General features: G+C 41.9%; 1 protein-coding gene across 2 annotated transcripts; it reads left to right on the top strand.

Annotated features, from left to right (window-relative positions):
• Window positions 1-276: 276 nt before the first annotated feature.
• ZFAND5 (zinc finger AN1-type containing 5) lies at window positions 277-15,273 on the top strand. Of its 2 annotated transcripts, none has more exons than XM_030467134.1 (6): window positions 277-595; window positions 4,055-4,212; window positions 4,631-4,742; window positions 5,158-5,255; window positions 13,250-13,375; window positions 13,628-15,273. In XM_030467134.1, the coding sequence occupies exons 2-6, from the start codon at window positions 4,062-4,064 to the stop codon at window positions 13,774-13,776; spliced, it is 636 nt and encodes a 211-aa protein (XP_030322994.1). In that variant the 5' UTR covers window positions 277-595; window positions 4,055-4,061; the 3' UTR covers window positions 13,777-15,273. The 2 variants fall into 2 exon arrangements, with proteins under 2 accessions (XP_030322994.1, XP_030322995.1); XM_030467135.1 differs by lacking the exon at window positions 277-595 and adding an exon at window positions 1,881-2,043.
• The last annotated feature ends 398 nt before the right edge of the window (window positions 15,274-15,671 follow it).

The following is a 15,671-nucleotide window of genomic DNA, read 5'->3' as shown; positions in this document are numbered from 1 at the left end:
GCCGCGCCCCCGGGCGGGGCTACGGCTCTGCACACGGCCCCTTCCTTCCTGCCTTCCTTCCTTCCTTCCCTCCCTCACTCCCTCCCTCCCTCCCTGTCTCACGTCGCTCTGTGACGTCACTCTGCACCGCCCCCTCGGGCGGAGGCGACAGTGCGGGAAGGCGGAGCGCTCCTACCCGCCCGCCCGCCCGCCCGCCCCCCTCATCTCCTCACCGCCCCTGGGTCGCAGCGCGCATGTGCCGGAGTCCGGCGGTCCCTGGGAGGAAGCGGGGGCGGAGCCAGAGCCGGCGGGAGGGTCCGGCTCCCTCCTCCACCTCCTCTTCCTCCACCACCTCCTCCTCTTCTTCTTCTTCTTCCCCGCCTTCCTCCCTCCTGCCCCTTCCCGGCGCCCGCCCCCCTCGCACGGCGCGTCTCGCCTCGAGCCGCCGGCACGGACGCCGCCGCTGCGGGAACAAAGGAAGGAAGCGGCCGTGGCAGTGCCGCCAGCCCCGCGCCCCGCACTCCCCCGACCTCCGCGCTCCCTGCAGCCCCCCGGAGCCACCCTCCGCACTTCCTCACACACTCGCGGCGGGGTTTCTGCCCCCCCCCGAGGAGAGGTAAGTGAGGGGCGACGGACTAGGCCGGGCTTGACAGGACCGTTAGTGCGGCGGGCAGCTCCCGGGGTTTTCCACGGGCGGCCTCGCCGTTCTCTATCTCTCCCGGTGGCCTCCTGCCCGTCCTGTGGCGCGGGGGGAGGCGGCGGCCCGGGCCGATTCAGGGCAGCGCTGTGGGTTAGACAATAAGGTTTCCGTAGGCGCTGGCGGCGGGGTCGTGAGGGCAGGCAGGGACGCGGGGCCTGGAGGCGCCCGGCCTGAGCGTGACTCAGGGGTTTGTGAGGACCGGCCCGGCCCCGCCGCCTCGTCTGGTCCCCCCCTCCCGCCGTCTCTGCTCCTCAATCCGCCAGCCTCCGGCCTTTTGTGTTCTGCTATCCTTCGCGGAGGAGACGGGGGGAGGCCGCGGGGGCAATTAAGAGGTACCGCTCTGCGGGCGCTTGGCAGCGGCTCCCCTTTTGTCTGCCTTGCCCAACCGGGCTTCACCCCCCTCGGAATGCGCCCTGTGTCGAGCCGCCTTTTCTGTATCAACTCTATACCGAGCGCGGCCGTGCAGGGACCTAGGTGAACCCCTCTTTTGTTGGCGGGTACGTGTTTTTCTTGGTTAGTAGTGGACCTTTCCCGAGAGGAGGATTTCGAGGTAGGGAAGTATTTAGGTGGGCAAGCACATAGCTGACGCCGTGCCTCGGTTGTTTTTTAATTGCTTTCGGTGCACGTTGTGGTCTTTATTTCGGTCGTTACTCCGGAATGTGCATTCTCCCGGCGGGGACAGCGAGCGGGAGCCGGCTGTGCCCATCGCTGCCGGGGAGGGCCGGTCTTCCCCTCTGGGGCAGGGAACATGAGGGGCAGCCTAGGAGTGAGGCCGCTGTCGGGATTTACGCTCCGCTCCGAGTTTCGCTGGGAACGGCGGGAGTGAGCGGCGTGTATTGGAGTTAAGAGGTAACACGTTGAGTGGAACGGCTCTTCTTTGTGCTAGGAGGTGCCAGGGCTAAGCGGGAACATCCCCGAGGTTGAGACCCGCTCCTGTGGGCGATAGAAGAAAATCTTTTTTACGGTAGCCGCCCGCTGGGACCCCCGATCTAACCCAGCTCGTCCTCCGTGCCAGCTGGAGGCGAAAATGGCTGTGGGAGACGAGGGGCTGGTGATGCTGCATTTCCTTGGTTGAAATTCCAACATACTCACTCCCCCCCTGCCCCCTGGAAGGAAAGGCTAATCGGATTTCGCCGCCGCCTCCTCCCCCCGCCGGGGCGGGGCCGTCAGCCCGCGGGAGATGGGTATAAATACCTGCGGGCGGCGGCGGAGCGCCCGGGCCCGGCCCGTGTCTGCCGGCTGACAGACGGAAGCGCAGGCCCTGGGCCACGTGACGCCTGGGCCCGGACGGCGGCGAGGTCTGCACCGGCGGGGGAGCGAGTCCCAGGCCGGGGGAAAGGGTTCGGCAGCCCGCCGGAACGGAGGTGCGGTAACGGGGCCAGCCGGGGCAAGTGCATGGCAGCAGGGTTCCTGCTGGCGTTAGGAGCTCTTAAAGAGGAGGTGGCACGCCGAGCAGCTTCCAAGGGCTGGAGAACCAGGAGTTTCTTAGCTTTGAATAACGATAACTTTAGCTTCAGGTTCGGGGCGCGCAATTCAAGCTGGGGAAGAACGTGCTGACAGAGGCGCTGCGAAATACCGGTTTGTTCTAGGTTAATTAGCACCAGCACTAGCACCTACAGCTAGATTTAGTAAGAAGTGAAACGTGTTCGCAGCATGTTCATTTGGAAGCAGACCCAGGAAACCAGGGTGTATGGTGGTGGGGTGTTTGAGAGCACTTGGAGATTACTTGCCTAATAAGAGGGCAGAAGTACAGTCTCTGTTTCTGTTATATAGACATAGGCTTGCAGTTGAGATGACAAGTTTATTTAAATTTCTCTAACTGGGTCATGGTTTGTTCTCACTCCCTTGTCTGGTGTGTATGGCTGTAAAACTACCAGATTAAGTATGAAGCTGTTTTGTAGTTGTGAAAAGAAACTATTTATACCTGGAGGGTATTCTAAAGGTGTAAACAACTCTTTATAATTGGACAGTGAAGTTCCATGACCACCAGCCGGCAAGCAGATGAATTTTGCTTGTTTACTTTCTCCTTTATTTAGTTTGATCCCAGAAATTTAGTTTTATTAGATAAAAGGCAGCCGTCAGTTGCAGTTTTATACTAGTGGAACACAAGTTCCTATTTTTTTTACTTGTGTTCTTACTGCAAGTACTACTTGCAGTGTGGGATTTCTTAAATAAAAGATGTTTATTTGTCTATACACTGTAATGAGCTTGCTCTCAGCATACTGGTCACAAGCACCAGCAGTTAAATATTTCTTACTGTGACTGTACCTGAATAGGAAGACATAAGTCTAGAGATTACACTGAAGTATCTCCCGGTGCCAGATACAGTGCTTTCACTAAACATAATTTTTGGGAGGAAGAGTGCAGTATTCTTTTGTGCCCTCAACTGGCAGCACATTGCTTGTGTTCTAGTTTTACTGCCCATTGGAATCAAGGATTTGGTTTCCATTCAGTTTTTCTGCTAACCTTGCTCGACAGATCTTAACCAACAGCGAAGTATTTTTCTTCCAGATTTCTGCTGTTTCTCACAGGGAGCTAGCCTTTGGGAAAGCTCAGAGTCTTACCATCACTTTATTCGTTTATAAAGGCAGAAGACTTGCCTTGGGCTCTTCTGGGCTCTGCTTTTTAATGCTCTATGTAACCGAACATATTCAGCAGTTGAAAGTTGTTGATTTTATTTCTCGTGGAAGAATAAGACCTGGTCTAAACTAACTTCACAGGGTGTATGCGTGTTGTTGCCAGTTAGTACTCAGTGTCGGGTTTCATACACAATTTAAGCAGTGTTCAAGCCCTTGTTTTGGAAACTCCTTCTAAAGGTAGTGACGCAGATTTTATGCTGCCAATACTTCAGGGGGTTTTGTTGGTCTGTGCAACAAGCGTATTGTGAAAGTAGAAAGTACTACTAGTGGAATTATCAAAATAATGCAAAGTCAATGTTACTGAAAAAGTGGGCATCTTTTGTTGAGTTGGGAAAGAAAACTATGCTGTGTGCCAGGACAGTTTGTTACGTGTGAGCTTGTTCTTGCTTTGCATATCACCATTAGTGCTCAGAGGCTGCTAATACATGGCTTTTTCATCTGTCAAATGGACTGTCAAATTGGTCATAACCTGTGCGTGTAGCTTAGTGCCCAACAAGTACTGTATTTCTCAGTAATAGTATGATGACACTTTCTCCTCTCCTAAAGGTTCATAACGATGTTACTTAGCAATACAATTGCAGTATTGAATGGTATATTAACATCCATGTAATCCTCTTTAAGAATGCTGATATCACTTTTGGAGGGCAGGGTGAGCTGACATTCTTTAATTCTATAACCCTGTAATTGATTTTGGTAACATGCCAACTCCTAATGCAGTTCTTGGTTTTATTTACAGCATTGAGATGACTCAAGAGACTAATCAGACCCCAGGACCCATGCTGTGTAGTACAGGATGTGGATTTTATGGAAACCCTAGGACGAATGGGATGTGTTCTGTTTGCTACAAAGAGCATCTTCAGCGTCAGCAGAATAGTGGTAGAATAAGCCCGATTGGTAAGGGTGTGCTGTGGGGCTGTTGTGTTATTTTTTTACTTTTCAAAGAAAACCTTAGAATAATGAGGAATCACAGAATGTTTTTAGGAGAACTTCTGAAGGGCATGTAGTGAAACAGTTAATGTCAAAGAGAATACTACTTTAAATCATGTTAAAGATAACAATACATTGCTGCATGTTTTGTTCTGGTCTGCTTGGCATTCAGCCATAACTTACTTTCCCACATACCCTCCTGTTAACGTATTCTTATACAATCTCTGTATTTGAGTTGTTAACAGTATGGGCTGTCTTTCAGAAGTAATACACAGTAGCAGTGAAGATAATATGCATATAGTTCATAGCTGTAAATGAAACTATTTGACTGACGTATATTGTCCAATTTGTTCATAACTGACGTGTTAGGTTTCTTGTTTCATAGGAACAGCCAGTGGTTCAAACAGCCCTACCTCAGACAATACATCTGTACAGAGACCAGACACTAGCTTGAACAACTGTGAAGGTGCTGCTGGCAGCACATCTGAAAAATCAAGGTAAGATGAAGTTGTTTTGAGGTTTCAATGAGCTGTGAGTGTGCAGCAAACTGAAGGTCTGCAGCACTCCTGGCCTATTGCCATGAGTTTCTGCAGAGGAAAAACTGATGGAATATTCAATAGTGCTTCATAAATCTGTGTAAATGAGAACTGATTAAAATATTTGGTGTTGGACTGCTACATTTGAAAATATGGTTTTGATTTATCTGGAGAAATATTTGCTACAGGTGGGCCTGTTAGAGAAACTAAAGTAGAGTAAAAATGTTTTGAAGATAGTAGAAGCAAAGGTCAGAGTTAAATTACTACTATATCAGTAGTAATTTAACAGGTAGTTTAATAAAGGGTATGGACAGCTTAAGTTCTTGTTATGAATGCAAAACTAATATAAATCACGTATTCCACTGTACTTGAACAGAAATGTGCCTGTTGCCGCTTTGCCTGTAACGCAGCAAATGACAGAAATGAGTATTTCAAGAGAGGAAAAAGTAACACCGATAACAGAGGCTGAACCAGGTATGTTTGCAAAGTAGCACTAGGTACAACTGCAACTTAATGGAATCTGAAGGCATGTTTACTGTCTCAGTAGACATCTCCTGGTGGTGGTCTTGAGCTTTCAGGATTATTTTTAAGGGTGCTTTTTTTAGTACACTCTCCATCTGAGTTATGAAAAAGGACTACTGTCCCAATAGAGTTTTCAGATGCATGTCCAATGTTAGTAAAAAAAAAATGTTTGACACTTGTGAGGGTGGTTTTGGTTCCTAAACCTTCCTTTTCAAAAGTAGGGCACTCCGAAATTTCATTTAGGCATGGTGTTTAGTTTTAAAGTCAAGATCTTGAGATTTTTGTGTATTATTTAGCATTACAATTCCTGCTAACTCATGGCACTCAAGTGGCTTGTAGTATTTGTAGAATGGAATTGTTAATAAATTCCACAGAGCAGTGAAGCTATTGAGAAAGGCAATATATGATTTAAATAATACCAACAAAAGCTGTTTAGTATCCTTGAACTAACCGAGTAATCTGTAGATACAACTAAAGCATTGTTTTGCTTATGTGGGATACTTGCAGACTTAGCTTGGTGTGAATTGTCAGTTTACAAGTTTTAATCTTTTACTGAAAGGCTTCAACCCAGTAGTTCAATTTAAAAGTGTAAACTATTTCTGGGAGGGAGTCAGGAAGAGGCAGCTTTCTTACCTTGTTGTGAATTCCTACCTGATAGTATGGCAAGTGGGAAAGAGGAACATATTAAAAAATGGTAGCAGTGAACTAATAGGTTACTTAACTCCTACTAGGACTGCCAGTAGGAATTTGTCACTTTGTCAGGTATAAAGGACAATTTCAGTTATTGTTAACATATAGCCTGTTGTCAGTCTGATCCTAACAACTGTATTTCATAACTGTTTATCAGACAGTAGCAGGTAATGACTAAACAACACAGCCTTCAAGTAGAGTAGCTTGCTTTTCTTTTAATGTCTTCCAATAGTATGAAGTCATGTTCTCTTCTGCCAGGTTTTCATTAGCAAATGTAATTTTTGGATATTTCCCTTACAAGTCAAAGTTTTAAATAGAATTGAATTACATGCAGTCAAGTGATTTTTTTGAATAGTCTGTAGCATAAAAATATACTTGTGCTGTTAGAGTTGAAGCAACTAACTTGAGAAAGTGGTGGAGCTGAGAACAATGAAACTTGAACTGAACAAGTGTAATATTTTTTATTGTTTCTGTTGGTTATTTTTTGTTTGTTTGTTTCTTTTTTCTTTGTACAGATAGAGGTAGCAACTTGAATTTCAATTCAGAACCTATCCAGTGCTAAGACAGTTAACTGTATCTTAACATGTGAATGAAGAAAGTCATCGTAGATGTAACTCACTTAGCTGGTTGTAATTCATATGTCTAATGTGTTAAAATTTCTTGTACTTTGTGGTTTCTAAGTTCAACTTGCTTTTTCATTACAGTTGTATAATTGAACAGTGGCACATGTCCACTGCAGTTCTGTGTGTTTGAACTGCTCGTAAGTCAGAGAAGTCTAAAGCCAAACTTATATATGCGGCCACTGTTTACAGGCTAATAGGATTTTTATGAGCTTTTACACTTCCTGTTAAGAATTAAATTCTAATAGTCTTGACCAAAGTTAGACTATACCCAGTGCATTCTAGAAATGTGATTCATAGCTGCTTTTTTACCATGATGAGACACTAAATGCAAAACTAAACATGATGAACTAAATGCAAAACTAGCAAACTCTTTTCTTATCGGAGCAGATCTACCAAGTTGGTGAGGCATAGTGGAGCCCTTCCTTGAGAAGCAGTGGAGGTTTTTTTTAGCAGGTATTCAAATGGAAATAAAAGATCTCTACAAGAAAGAGAATAGAGTTACATAGTAACCACTAAAAATAAACTGTTTTGAAAACAACTATTTTTAAACCCATCATATTATTTCAAGTCATAGTATATTTTTAGCATTTTCTTTTGTGTTTGTGGATCACTGCCTTGCTGAATAATGAGCCTCCCTTCAGGTCTGTCAAAGTTTACAGGTGTAATTAGTATTAGCGTGTGTATATTAGAGTCTTAGGGTTTGGTTTTGTTTGTTTTCTTTAAACCCAGTACCATCAGTTTCAGGGAGTAGTGTGATTAGCAATCATTTTGTAAAGCCACAGCTGCAGAGTAGCACTTAGAAAGGAAAAAACAAACAAAAAACCAAAAAAAACCCCCCCAAAAAGCCACCAAAACCAAACAAAATTTCAACTCCATTCTTATGTAATACACATTTTAAAAAATATCCAGATACTGTTAACTTACCATTTCTGTCACTGAATTAATTCTGATGTTTTCAGAATATATAAGGCAGTGGTGGTTGGCTCATCTGTCTCTTAGCTTTCTACCAAGCCAAGCTGTCCTGTGGTCAGGGTGAGACATGCACTTACATTGTACATAGCATCAGTAGGTTTTATCTGTGAAGTTCAACAAGGCCAAGTGCAAGGTCTTGCACCTGTGTCAGGAAAACCTCAAACACAAATACAAGCTGGGCAGAGAACTGATTGAGAATAACCTTGAAGAAGGATTTGGGAGTGTTGTTTTGTACGAAGCAAAACATGACCTGGCAACATGAGCTCACAGCCCAGATGGCCAACTGTATCCTGGACTACATCAAAATAAGCCTGGCCAGCAGGCTGAGGGAGGTGATACTCCCTCTCCACTCTGCTTTCACAATAACCCCCACCTGTAGTGCCGTGTCCAGGTCTGAAGCTCCCAACACAGGAAGGTCATAGAGCTGTTGGAGCAAGTCCAGAGGGGGGTCACAAAGGTGACCAGAAGGCTGGAGTACCTCTCCTATGAGGACAGGCTGGTAAGAAAGAGTCAGTGGTGTTAAGACTGGAGAAGAGAAGGCTCTGGGGAGATCATAGAGTGACCTTGCAGTGCCTGAAGGGGGCCTGCAGGAAGGCTGGGGAGGGACATTTAGAAAAGTTTGTAGTGACAGGACAATAGGTAGTGGCTTTGAACTGGATTTAGGTTAGACATTAGGGAGAAACTGTTGACTGTGAGGGTGGTGAGACAGTGGCAGCAAGTTGCCCAGGGAACTTGTAGATGACTCATCTGTGAAAGTGTTCGAGGCCAGGTTGGAATAGACTTTGAGCAGCCTGGTCCATTAGGAGGTGTCCTGCCCATGGTAGAGGAGTTGGAACTATATAATCTTTAACATCCCTTCCAACACAAATCATTCTGTGATTCTTTGTTCTGTATTTTGCAGGTAATACTGTAAGATGCCAGCTAGTTCACGAAATACTGTAGGTTCAAGGTGGTCACTACGTGATCTTCCTCAGATCTTTTTGTAATGAGTGCCTTCTTAATTCTAGTTTTTCACACATGGCTTTAGTATTTTAACCATGTTGCTATCTTTAAACAAATCTTCTGTGGCTCTTGGTAAACTTGTCTAATATAACAACTGTCTTGTGTGGAAAAACAAATAGCTCATTGTAAGGCTTCCCACGTCTGATGTAACTTCACTAGGTGCCCCTGATTGAAACAGTTCAGAAATTGAAGTAGTAGTCTCTTTGAAGCCATGAAGCTCTCTGACTTGGAAAATGAGACTGGGGATGCAGCTGTTGGTCCTCTCCTAGTTGGCCGTCAGCTGCTCTGACTATTTTATTTTAATAGCAGTATTGTATGTTTGCAATACTGCAAACATCAAGTCTTCATGGCAACCAAATTAGGCCATATTTCTGTGTCATACTGAAGCTGAGGGTGTCTTTACAATGTATTGATCTGACAGTGAAGATACTTAATACACCTGTTGTTGTGCATGTGGGATATGAGTTGCATGCTGCAGAACATTGCTGTTCCCTTTTCTTGGCATGGAATTATAAGTCATGGAAGTTTACTCTGCAGCCTTTTATCATAGGCATTTGGGTTTAGTTCCTGAGGAATAATGAATTTATGCTCATGAAGCTTGATAAAGTATAGTAACTACTTTCTATCTTTTCATACTAAAAGTTTGTACACAAGTCTGTTGTGTTAATATGTAATAGAAGGATCAAACAATCTCTTGCATCATTTTTTTGCTGTGGTACTGCAGAAGTGCACTCAAATGTGCACTTCTCATGCCTTTTGACATTTTACTGTTAGTTTTGGGTTTTTTTTCTGTTCCATGGTGGGGGCTGAGTGGTAGCTTGATCAAGTCAGAGTCCTTAGATTACATCTTTTTGTGCTTTTAAGAGTGTTCTTGAGTGGTATGCTTACCGCTTAGTAGTACTGTGAAAGTCTTACAGCTTAAGTTGCTGGTACTGTATTTTGGTTAACTTTTGTTCAACCTTATAAAACCTTATGAACCTTATAAATACATCTTTGTGCTAACTGCAGTAGGGCTTTCTAGTCATTTTTTCTATGGTAAGGGTTAAAAAGTAATATCGCTTTATTTTCATGGGTTTTTTTCAAACATTTCAAACAAACTTTCCAACGGGAAGTCTTGGTGGGAGAATGCCTACAGTAGGTACTCTTTTACAGCAGCTGTATAGGTTTACATAAGGAAAAATCATGGGCTTAGAGTGTTTTGAATTTTGAGTGTCAGTCCCACATAGTCACTGTGGCTTAGTACTTTTGGGTCTTGAGAAATTCTTTATTCTCTTGTTTATAGGGCCTTTCTGCATGTAGGTTGAGCAGCTGTCATGCTGTGGCATGTGGCTAAATTGCCTCATCAGAGGCCCTCCTGCTCCTTCCATATGCCCTTTGTGAAGATGTGTGGGTTTTTTTCAGCCGCCTCTCCAATACTAAGATTATATTGGTCTTCCCTGTGTATGATGGTAATGCATCTCAGTGCCTTCAGATAATAATTTGAGAGAAAATAACAGCTAAAAAAAGCCTACCCAGTTCTGCAAATCTGTTGCTTTTAAGGTTTTTTGAAAGTGGTCTTGTAAGAGTGAAGTAAACCCCTTGAGGAAAAGGTTAAGAAGAAAAATGAGTAAGGTGATGGAGAGGCATATATGCCAACGGCAACTCTGTTAGTGACAAAGGTTGTTATATTGGTGAGTGCTTAGCTCCATCTGAACACCGTTACTGAGAAAGAAAGTCTGCAGTTAGCAGTAACCATTGTTTTCCAGTTTTCAGCATTTGTTCAGTTATTCAAGCTATAGAGCAGTCATTTGGAGCACTTTGCCTGATGAACAACACTGATTTCTGGCATAAAATTACGCTGATGACTGGAATTCTACTTGCCCCACTGATTTTGACTTCTGTGCTAAAGGAAACCTTTGTGACAAGGAGTTGCCGGTTTCCTATCTGATGCATTTATATTGACTCCTAATGTCATGGCAAAATAACCACAATGTGTGGTATTTTGTTGATGGAAAAGGGCTTTTGTTCTGAGCTTTAAGGGGTACAGGGTAGGCTGCTTTGCATCAGTCCTGGTCATTACACAGAAGCATGCATGTTTGTGAAAGTTTAACATGATAAAAACTCATCATCAGATTTAATTCTGATGGAATAACAAAAATAGGAGAATCTTTTATTGTTTTATTATAGTCCCATATAAGACAAGATGTCTTGGGGACTACAGACCCATCTATAGTTTATTATTTAGAACAATAGATGAACTCTTTAATATGGATTATGGGGACTATGACCCATCTTGTTTTGGGACCTCTTAGTGCCCACTATTGTGTCTGAAGTACTGCTTTTCCTTTCTGGAATGTGTGTTAGTTGCGGGGGAAGGATCTTGTTTGTCAGCCCTTACAGGAAATGTGCCTGTAGGATCTCTTTCCAGTTCCTGGCCCACCAGTTTTAAAAATTTCTGCCTGGAAGGGAGGAAGTATACCTGTAGTAGCTGGTAATAATTTTCCTTAAATGGATTTGTACTCTTGCTTGTTCTGTAGCAGGGTGTACTAGACTGTCTTTGCCTTGGTGATTCCTGATAAGTTGCCATTGCCACTTTTGCTTCCTTCTTGGCATGTTAGGAAGTGGTAAAGGTTGCTCCTCTTGTTTGCATTTTCTTTTAGTGCATGTTGTGAGGTGATGTTACTTAGCTGCTGATTTGCCCTTCCTGTGTTGCCTTTTGCATCTGTTGGAAGCAAAGTACATGTTCCTAGGACTGGTATTTTGAAGTTGGTTGTGATGCAGCTTCCCGCTGACTGACTACACACCAAACCACTAAGTATATGAACATTTCTGGTTCTTTTTCATCTGCCATCACTTACGACTAGCATTTAGTTTTTAAACAAATTACCAATGTAAAAAAATCTAAAAGTTTGACCATTCTTTTTAGTAGGTGTTTGAGTTTTTTTGTTTTGTTTTTTTTCCTTACAGCCATAGCTGATGGCAAAGAGCCAAGGAGCATAGAATCTGATAGGTTTACACTGTTACTGCATTTTGGTCATGTGCTCACATATAAACTGATACTGATCATTGCTTTTCTTGGGATTTCAGGTTGAGTTCAGAGGAGTGTATCTGTTCATGCAGGAAGCATTAATCATAAAGACAAATTTTCTCAAAACCTAAAAGCAGCAGCAGAAATTACTCCAAAAATAGCAACAGCAATAGTGATTGTAGTGCTAGTACTGTAATAGTTTTCTTAACCTTCAGAATCAGCAAAATAATACTGACACTGAATTTCCCAAATTTTTTTAGAATAAGGTCTATGAAAGGTGACAAAAAATAAAGGTAATGAGTGGTCTTAGTTCTTCAATAGAACTGTTGCTGTAGTGTATACGTAACGGGAAATAAAATACTAGCAACTATTTTTATTTTTTTTTTTTTTTTTGTGATGTGTACTTGAAGGGTCTTTGTTAATTCTGAGATCTTCTCACTTCTAAATCTTGTTTAGGTTATGAAGTCCTGACTGGGGGATGTCTTGTTGAACTGTGAACTAGGAGGCATTTTAGGTGTTGGTGATAATAGTGAGTTGCTTCTTAGAATAACTATGAACCTGGTGGTGCAAATGGCATTGTAAAAAATGAAGTATGAAGAATAAGGATAGGAAACCAGTTAACTGAATCATGTCTTCATGAATGATGTCACTTTTCACACGATACAGCACTTGATGATGCCAAAGAATCTCAACTAACAAATCCTTTTTGTGTGCATACAGTTGATTACAAATAAGTCTGTAAATCTTATGTACTGCCCTTTATTCTGGAATGTGTATTTTATTATTTTAGAACAATAGATGTCACCATACAGCTGTGAGTGTCCAGGAAAATTAATGACAGCAGGCGTTAGTTATGTACAAACACCTCTCCTATTTCTTTTCTTCTGGTTTGGGTATAAAGAAGATTAAAAACAAACAAACAAAAAAACCCAAAATAACCCAAAAACCCACTAGCCTTTAAAATCAAAAGAACATATTCATGAAAGGTTACAAAAGAGCAAATTAAGTATAAATCTGCAATTCATTCTTTAAATTGATGAAAGTGTTGGAATGTGAGGGCCCTTTTGGGGCCTGTAGCTGTGTTCTTGATCTGTCAGAATCAGTGGCTTGCTAGCAGTTGTCTTGGTTTCAGCTGTCTGACTTCAACTGTATAAGCACAGTAACCCAATATTGTGATACTAACTCACTAGTGAATTTCATTTGTTTCTAAAATATGTTCCTATTAGTTGAATTCTCTACAGGCATCTCTTCAGTAGAGCCCTGACAATAGTGTTATTGTTTTCAGTTAAATTTTTACTTGATCGTGTGATTTTTGTTGTTTATTATTAAATGTGTACATAAAATTTCTGGAGTGCTTTCTAAGCCCTTAACACCAATATACACCTGTATAGGTGTAACAAGTAAGTGCCTTATATTTTCTAGGTGGTGAAATTGTGGGAAAACTCAGACTGTCTTGTGTAGAGCCAAAAGGGAAAAATAGAGTACCTAAAAATATCCTGATTTACAGTTTCAAAGACTAGTCTATATAGTACTTTGGACAACAGACTTTTAGTGTAAGGGATTAATCCTTATGAAGTACATGATGCTGCTGAATAGCTAGTGAGGTCAAGAACAGGGAATTTAACTTTGATTTCCTTTGCTTGCTTCAACAGTTGTTACTCAGCCAAGCCCATCAGTTTCTCAGCCTAGTACTTCACAGAGTGAAGAGAGAGCACCTGAACTGCCCAAACCAAAGAAGAACAGATGTTTCATGTGCAGAAAGAAAGTTGGTCTTACAGGTATGAGAATGCTTTCTCAATTTTGAGTGCATGTATGATTAGTTGCCTCTTGATTGGTTAAACCTGAGGAAATGCCTACTACTAAACTTGACTGGTTATTTGATATCCAAATATCCAAAGTACATCTCTTAATTGTTCTTACTCTGTGTCTACTCTGAGCAGACAAACATAACTTTTGTAGTGACTAAGCCCTTAAATTACAACTTAATTATGAAGCATCCTAGTGATGTTGCTGCTTTTTACTTTGTACAGGATTTGACTGCCGATGTGGAAACTTATTTTGTGGACTTCACCGTTACTCTGACAAGCATAACTGCCCGTATGATTACAAAGCAGAAGCTGCAGCAAAAATCAGGAAAGAGAATCCAGTTGTGGTTGCTGAAAAAATACAAAGAATATAAGTTAGCCTGCTCATGAAAAGACTGACTGACTTTGTTTTGTTTATAATATATCCTAGGGAAACACAAAAGAGCAGGTGCATGGCCATTTTCTTTCATTCTCCAAAGTTTTACTTTTCTTTTACTCTTGTCCATCTTAATGATATTTAAGAACGTTTGGGTGTTTGTTACAGCAAAATTGAATAGATACAGCCCTTGAAAAATATATACCCTCCCCAGAATGTAGTTGGATGATCTGAAACCTGCACAGGAATACACAAACAGAGGACAGACTCTCTAGTTCACATGTGCCAAACATATGTACTCTATCTGCATGTTTGCAGCAGATCTGCCTTTTGAGATGTTGTTTGAGGTATATAATCTTTGGCTAGTGCTATGTGCCTAATTGTGAGCAGGATACATCAAAAGGGTTGGCAGCCCACTTCTATGACTTAAAGTCTCAGTCTATTTTTAGTTTCCACAGTCTATTGTTTTCCATCAGAATACAAGCTATCTAGAGGATTCCACCATTCCAATACAGTAAGTGTTGGTGCCTTGTTTCAGAAAATTGGTTTTGAATTGTAGTGAGAATAATGGAAAGAAAGCAGATGTGTGTGAGAAGAAATTGTTTTGGGAAATTGCAGTGACTTGAATTATGCAGATAGGTTCCCAAAGGAAGATGTCATGTTACTTCATAAACTGGCCTGCAACAGAGTTGTCTGCTTTTCCTTGCACGGCTAAACTTGTTGCATAGCACAGTACTTGGAGTTAGATTTAACAAAATGTTAAATGTTTTTAGACATGCTCTAGGAGATCTATCAAGCAACACATTTGACAAGTAAACTGCTTAAGTACTAGAGCAGTTTCTTATTCATATATTGCATTCTGTGTGTTCCGAGTTCAAAAGAATATTGGGGATTTTTTCCTAGTTTTTAGTGTAACAATTGCACCATTCTGCATGGAAAACTATACCAAACATGGCTGCTGCAGACTTAAGTTATAGCTGGAACCACTCTTGGAGGGCTGCTTTATCATTTTTAACTGTACTTGGGTGTAGGACTGTAGTGTTCTTGGGTGTATTGCATGGGCTGCATTATCTACAGCATTGTACAATAACAACTCTAGAAAAAGGCAGTATACTTCACTGATGCTTGTCTGGTAATATCACTTCTGTGTTATAATGGAAGGGGTTTTTGTGATGTATGAAACTAGTGTTTTTTTATATAAACAAGTACAGTTTAGACTAGTCTTGTGGTAATGCCTGTTCTCATCTGTAAATACTTATGTATGTAAACAAGGCTCTACTCCTGAACTTCTGATTTTTATTGCAATGTTCAGTCTTAGTTTTTTCTTCACTATTAAAAGTATCAGGTTTTTGCTTTTTACTTTGTCCTGAGTTAGACATGATTAGATATGCAAACATGTACAGATAGTTCATATTTATGTATTGCACATAATCATGCTACTCAGCATCTATGCTATATTGTATTATGTAAATAATAAAGTGTACAGAATAAAATACTTCATTGGTTCTAGTTACTTGTGTAATCAGGTGACCTTATAGAGGCCAAGGTGCAAAATTAGTACAGAGTTCTTACAGATGTCCTTATGCTTAAGCCTGCCTGTATCATTATTTCTTTTTTGGAAATACCGACATTTAAGGTAACTTTCACAAGCAGCTAGAATACAGATAATTGCCGGATGGCCTGATAGAAATGCCAGCAAACAACAATCAATTTCAAAGGTGATTGGTTTTGTTTGGGCTTTTTTGTTTTGGTTTTCTTTTTCTTTTTTCTTATTTTTATTCCTACAACACCTATTTCCAGCAGATCTGTTATAATAGAGCCAGTACACTGACTATGCCATTCTGTCCACATCACCAGCAGAGCTGGTGTTATTGTCAGACATCCAGTTACAGA

This window comes from Calypte anna, chromosome Z (genome assembly GCF_003957555.1).
Source record: "Calypte anna isolate BGI_N300 chromosome Z, bCalAnn1_v1.p, whole genome shotgun sequence".
NCBI classification, from domain to species: Eukaryota; Metazoa; Chordata; class Aves; order Apodiformes; family Trochilidae; genus Calypte; species Calypte anna.
This window is presented reverse-complemented; position numbering and strand designations above follow the sequence as displayed.

Coding starts and splice junctions, on each gene's coding strand:
- ZFAND5 (XM_030467134.1), top strand. CDS start 4,062: ATGACTCAAGAGACTAATCAGACCCCAGGACCCATGCTGTGTAGTACA. Junction 4,213..4,630: donor TGGTAGAATAAGCCCGATTG/GTAAGGGTGTGC, acceptor CTTGTTTCATAG/GAACAGCCAGTGGTTCAAAC. Junction 5,256..13,249: donor GATAACAGAGGCTGAACCAG/GTATGTTTGCAA, acceptor TTGCTTCAACAG/TTGTTACTCAGCCAAGCCCA.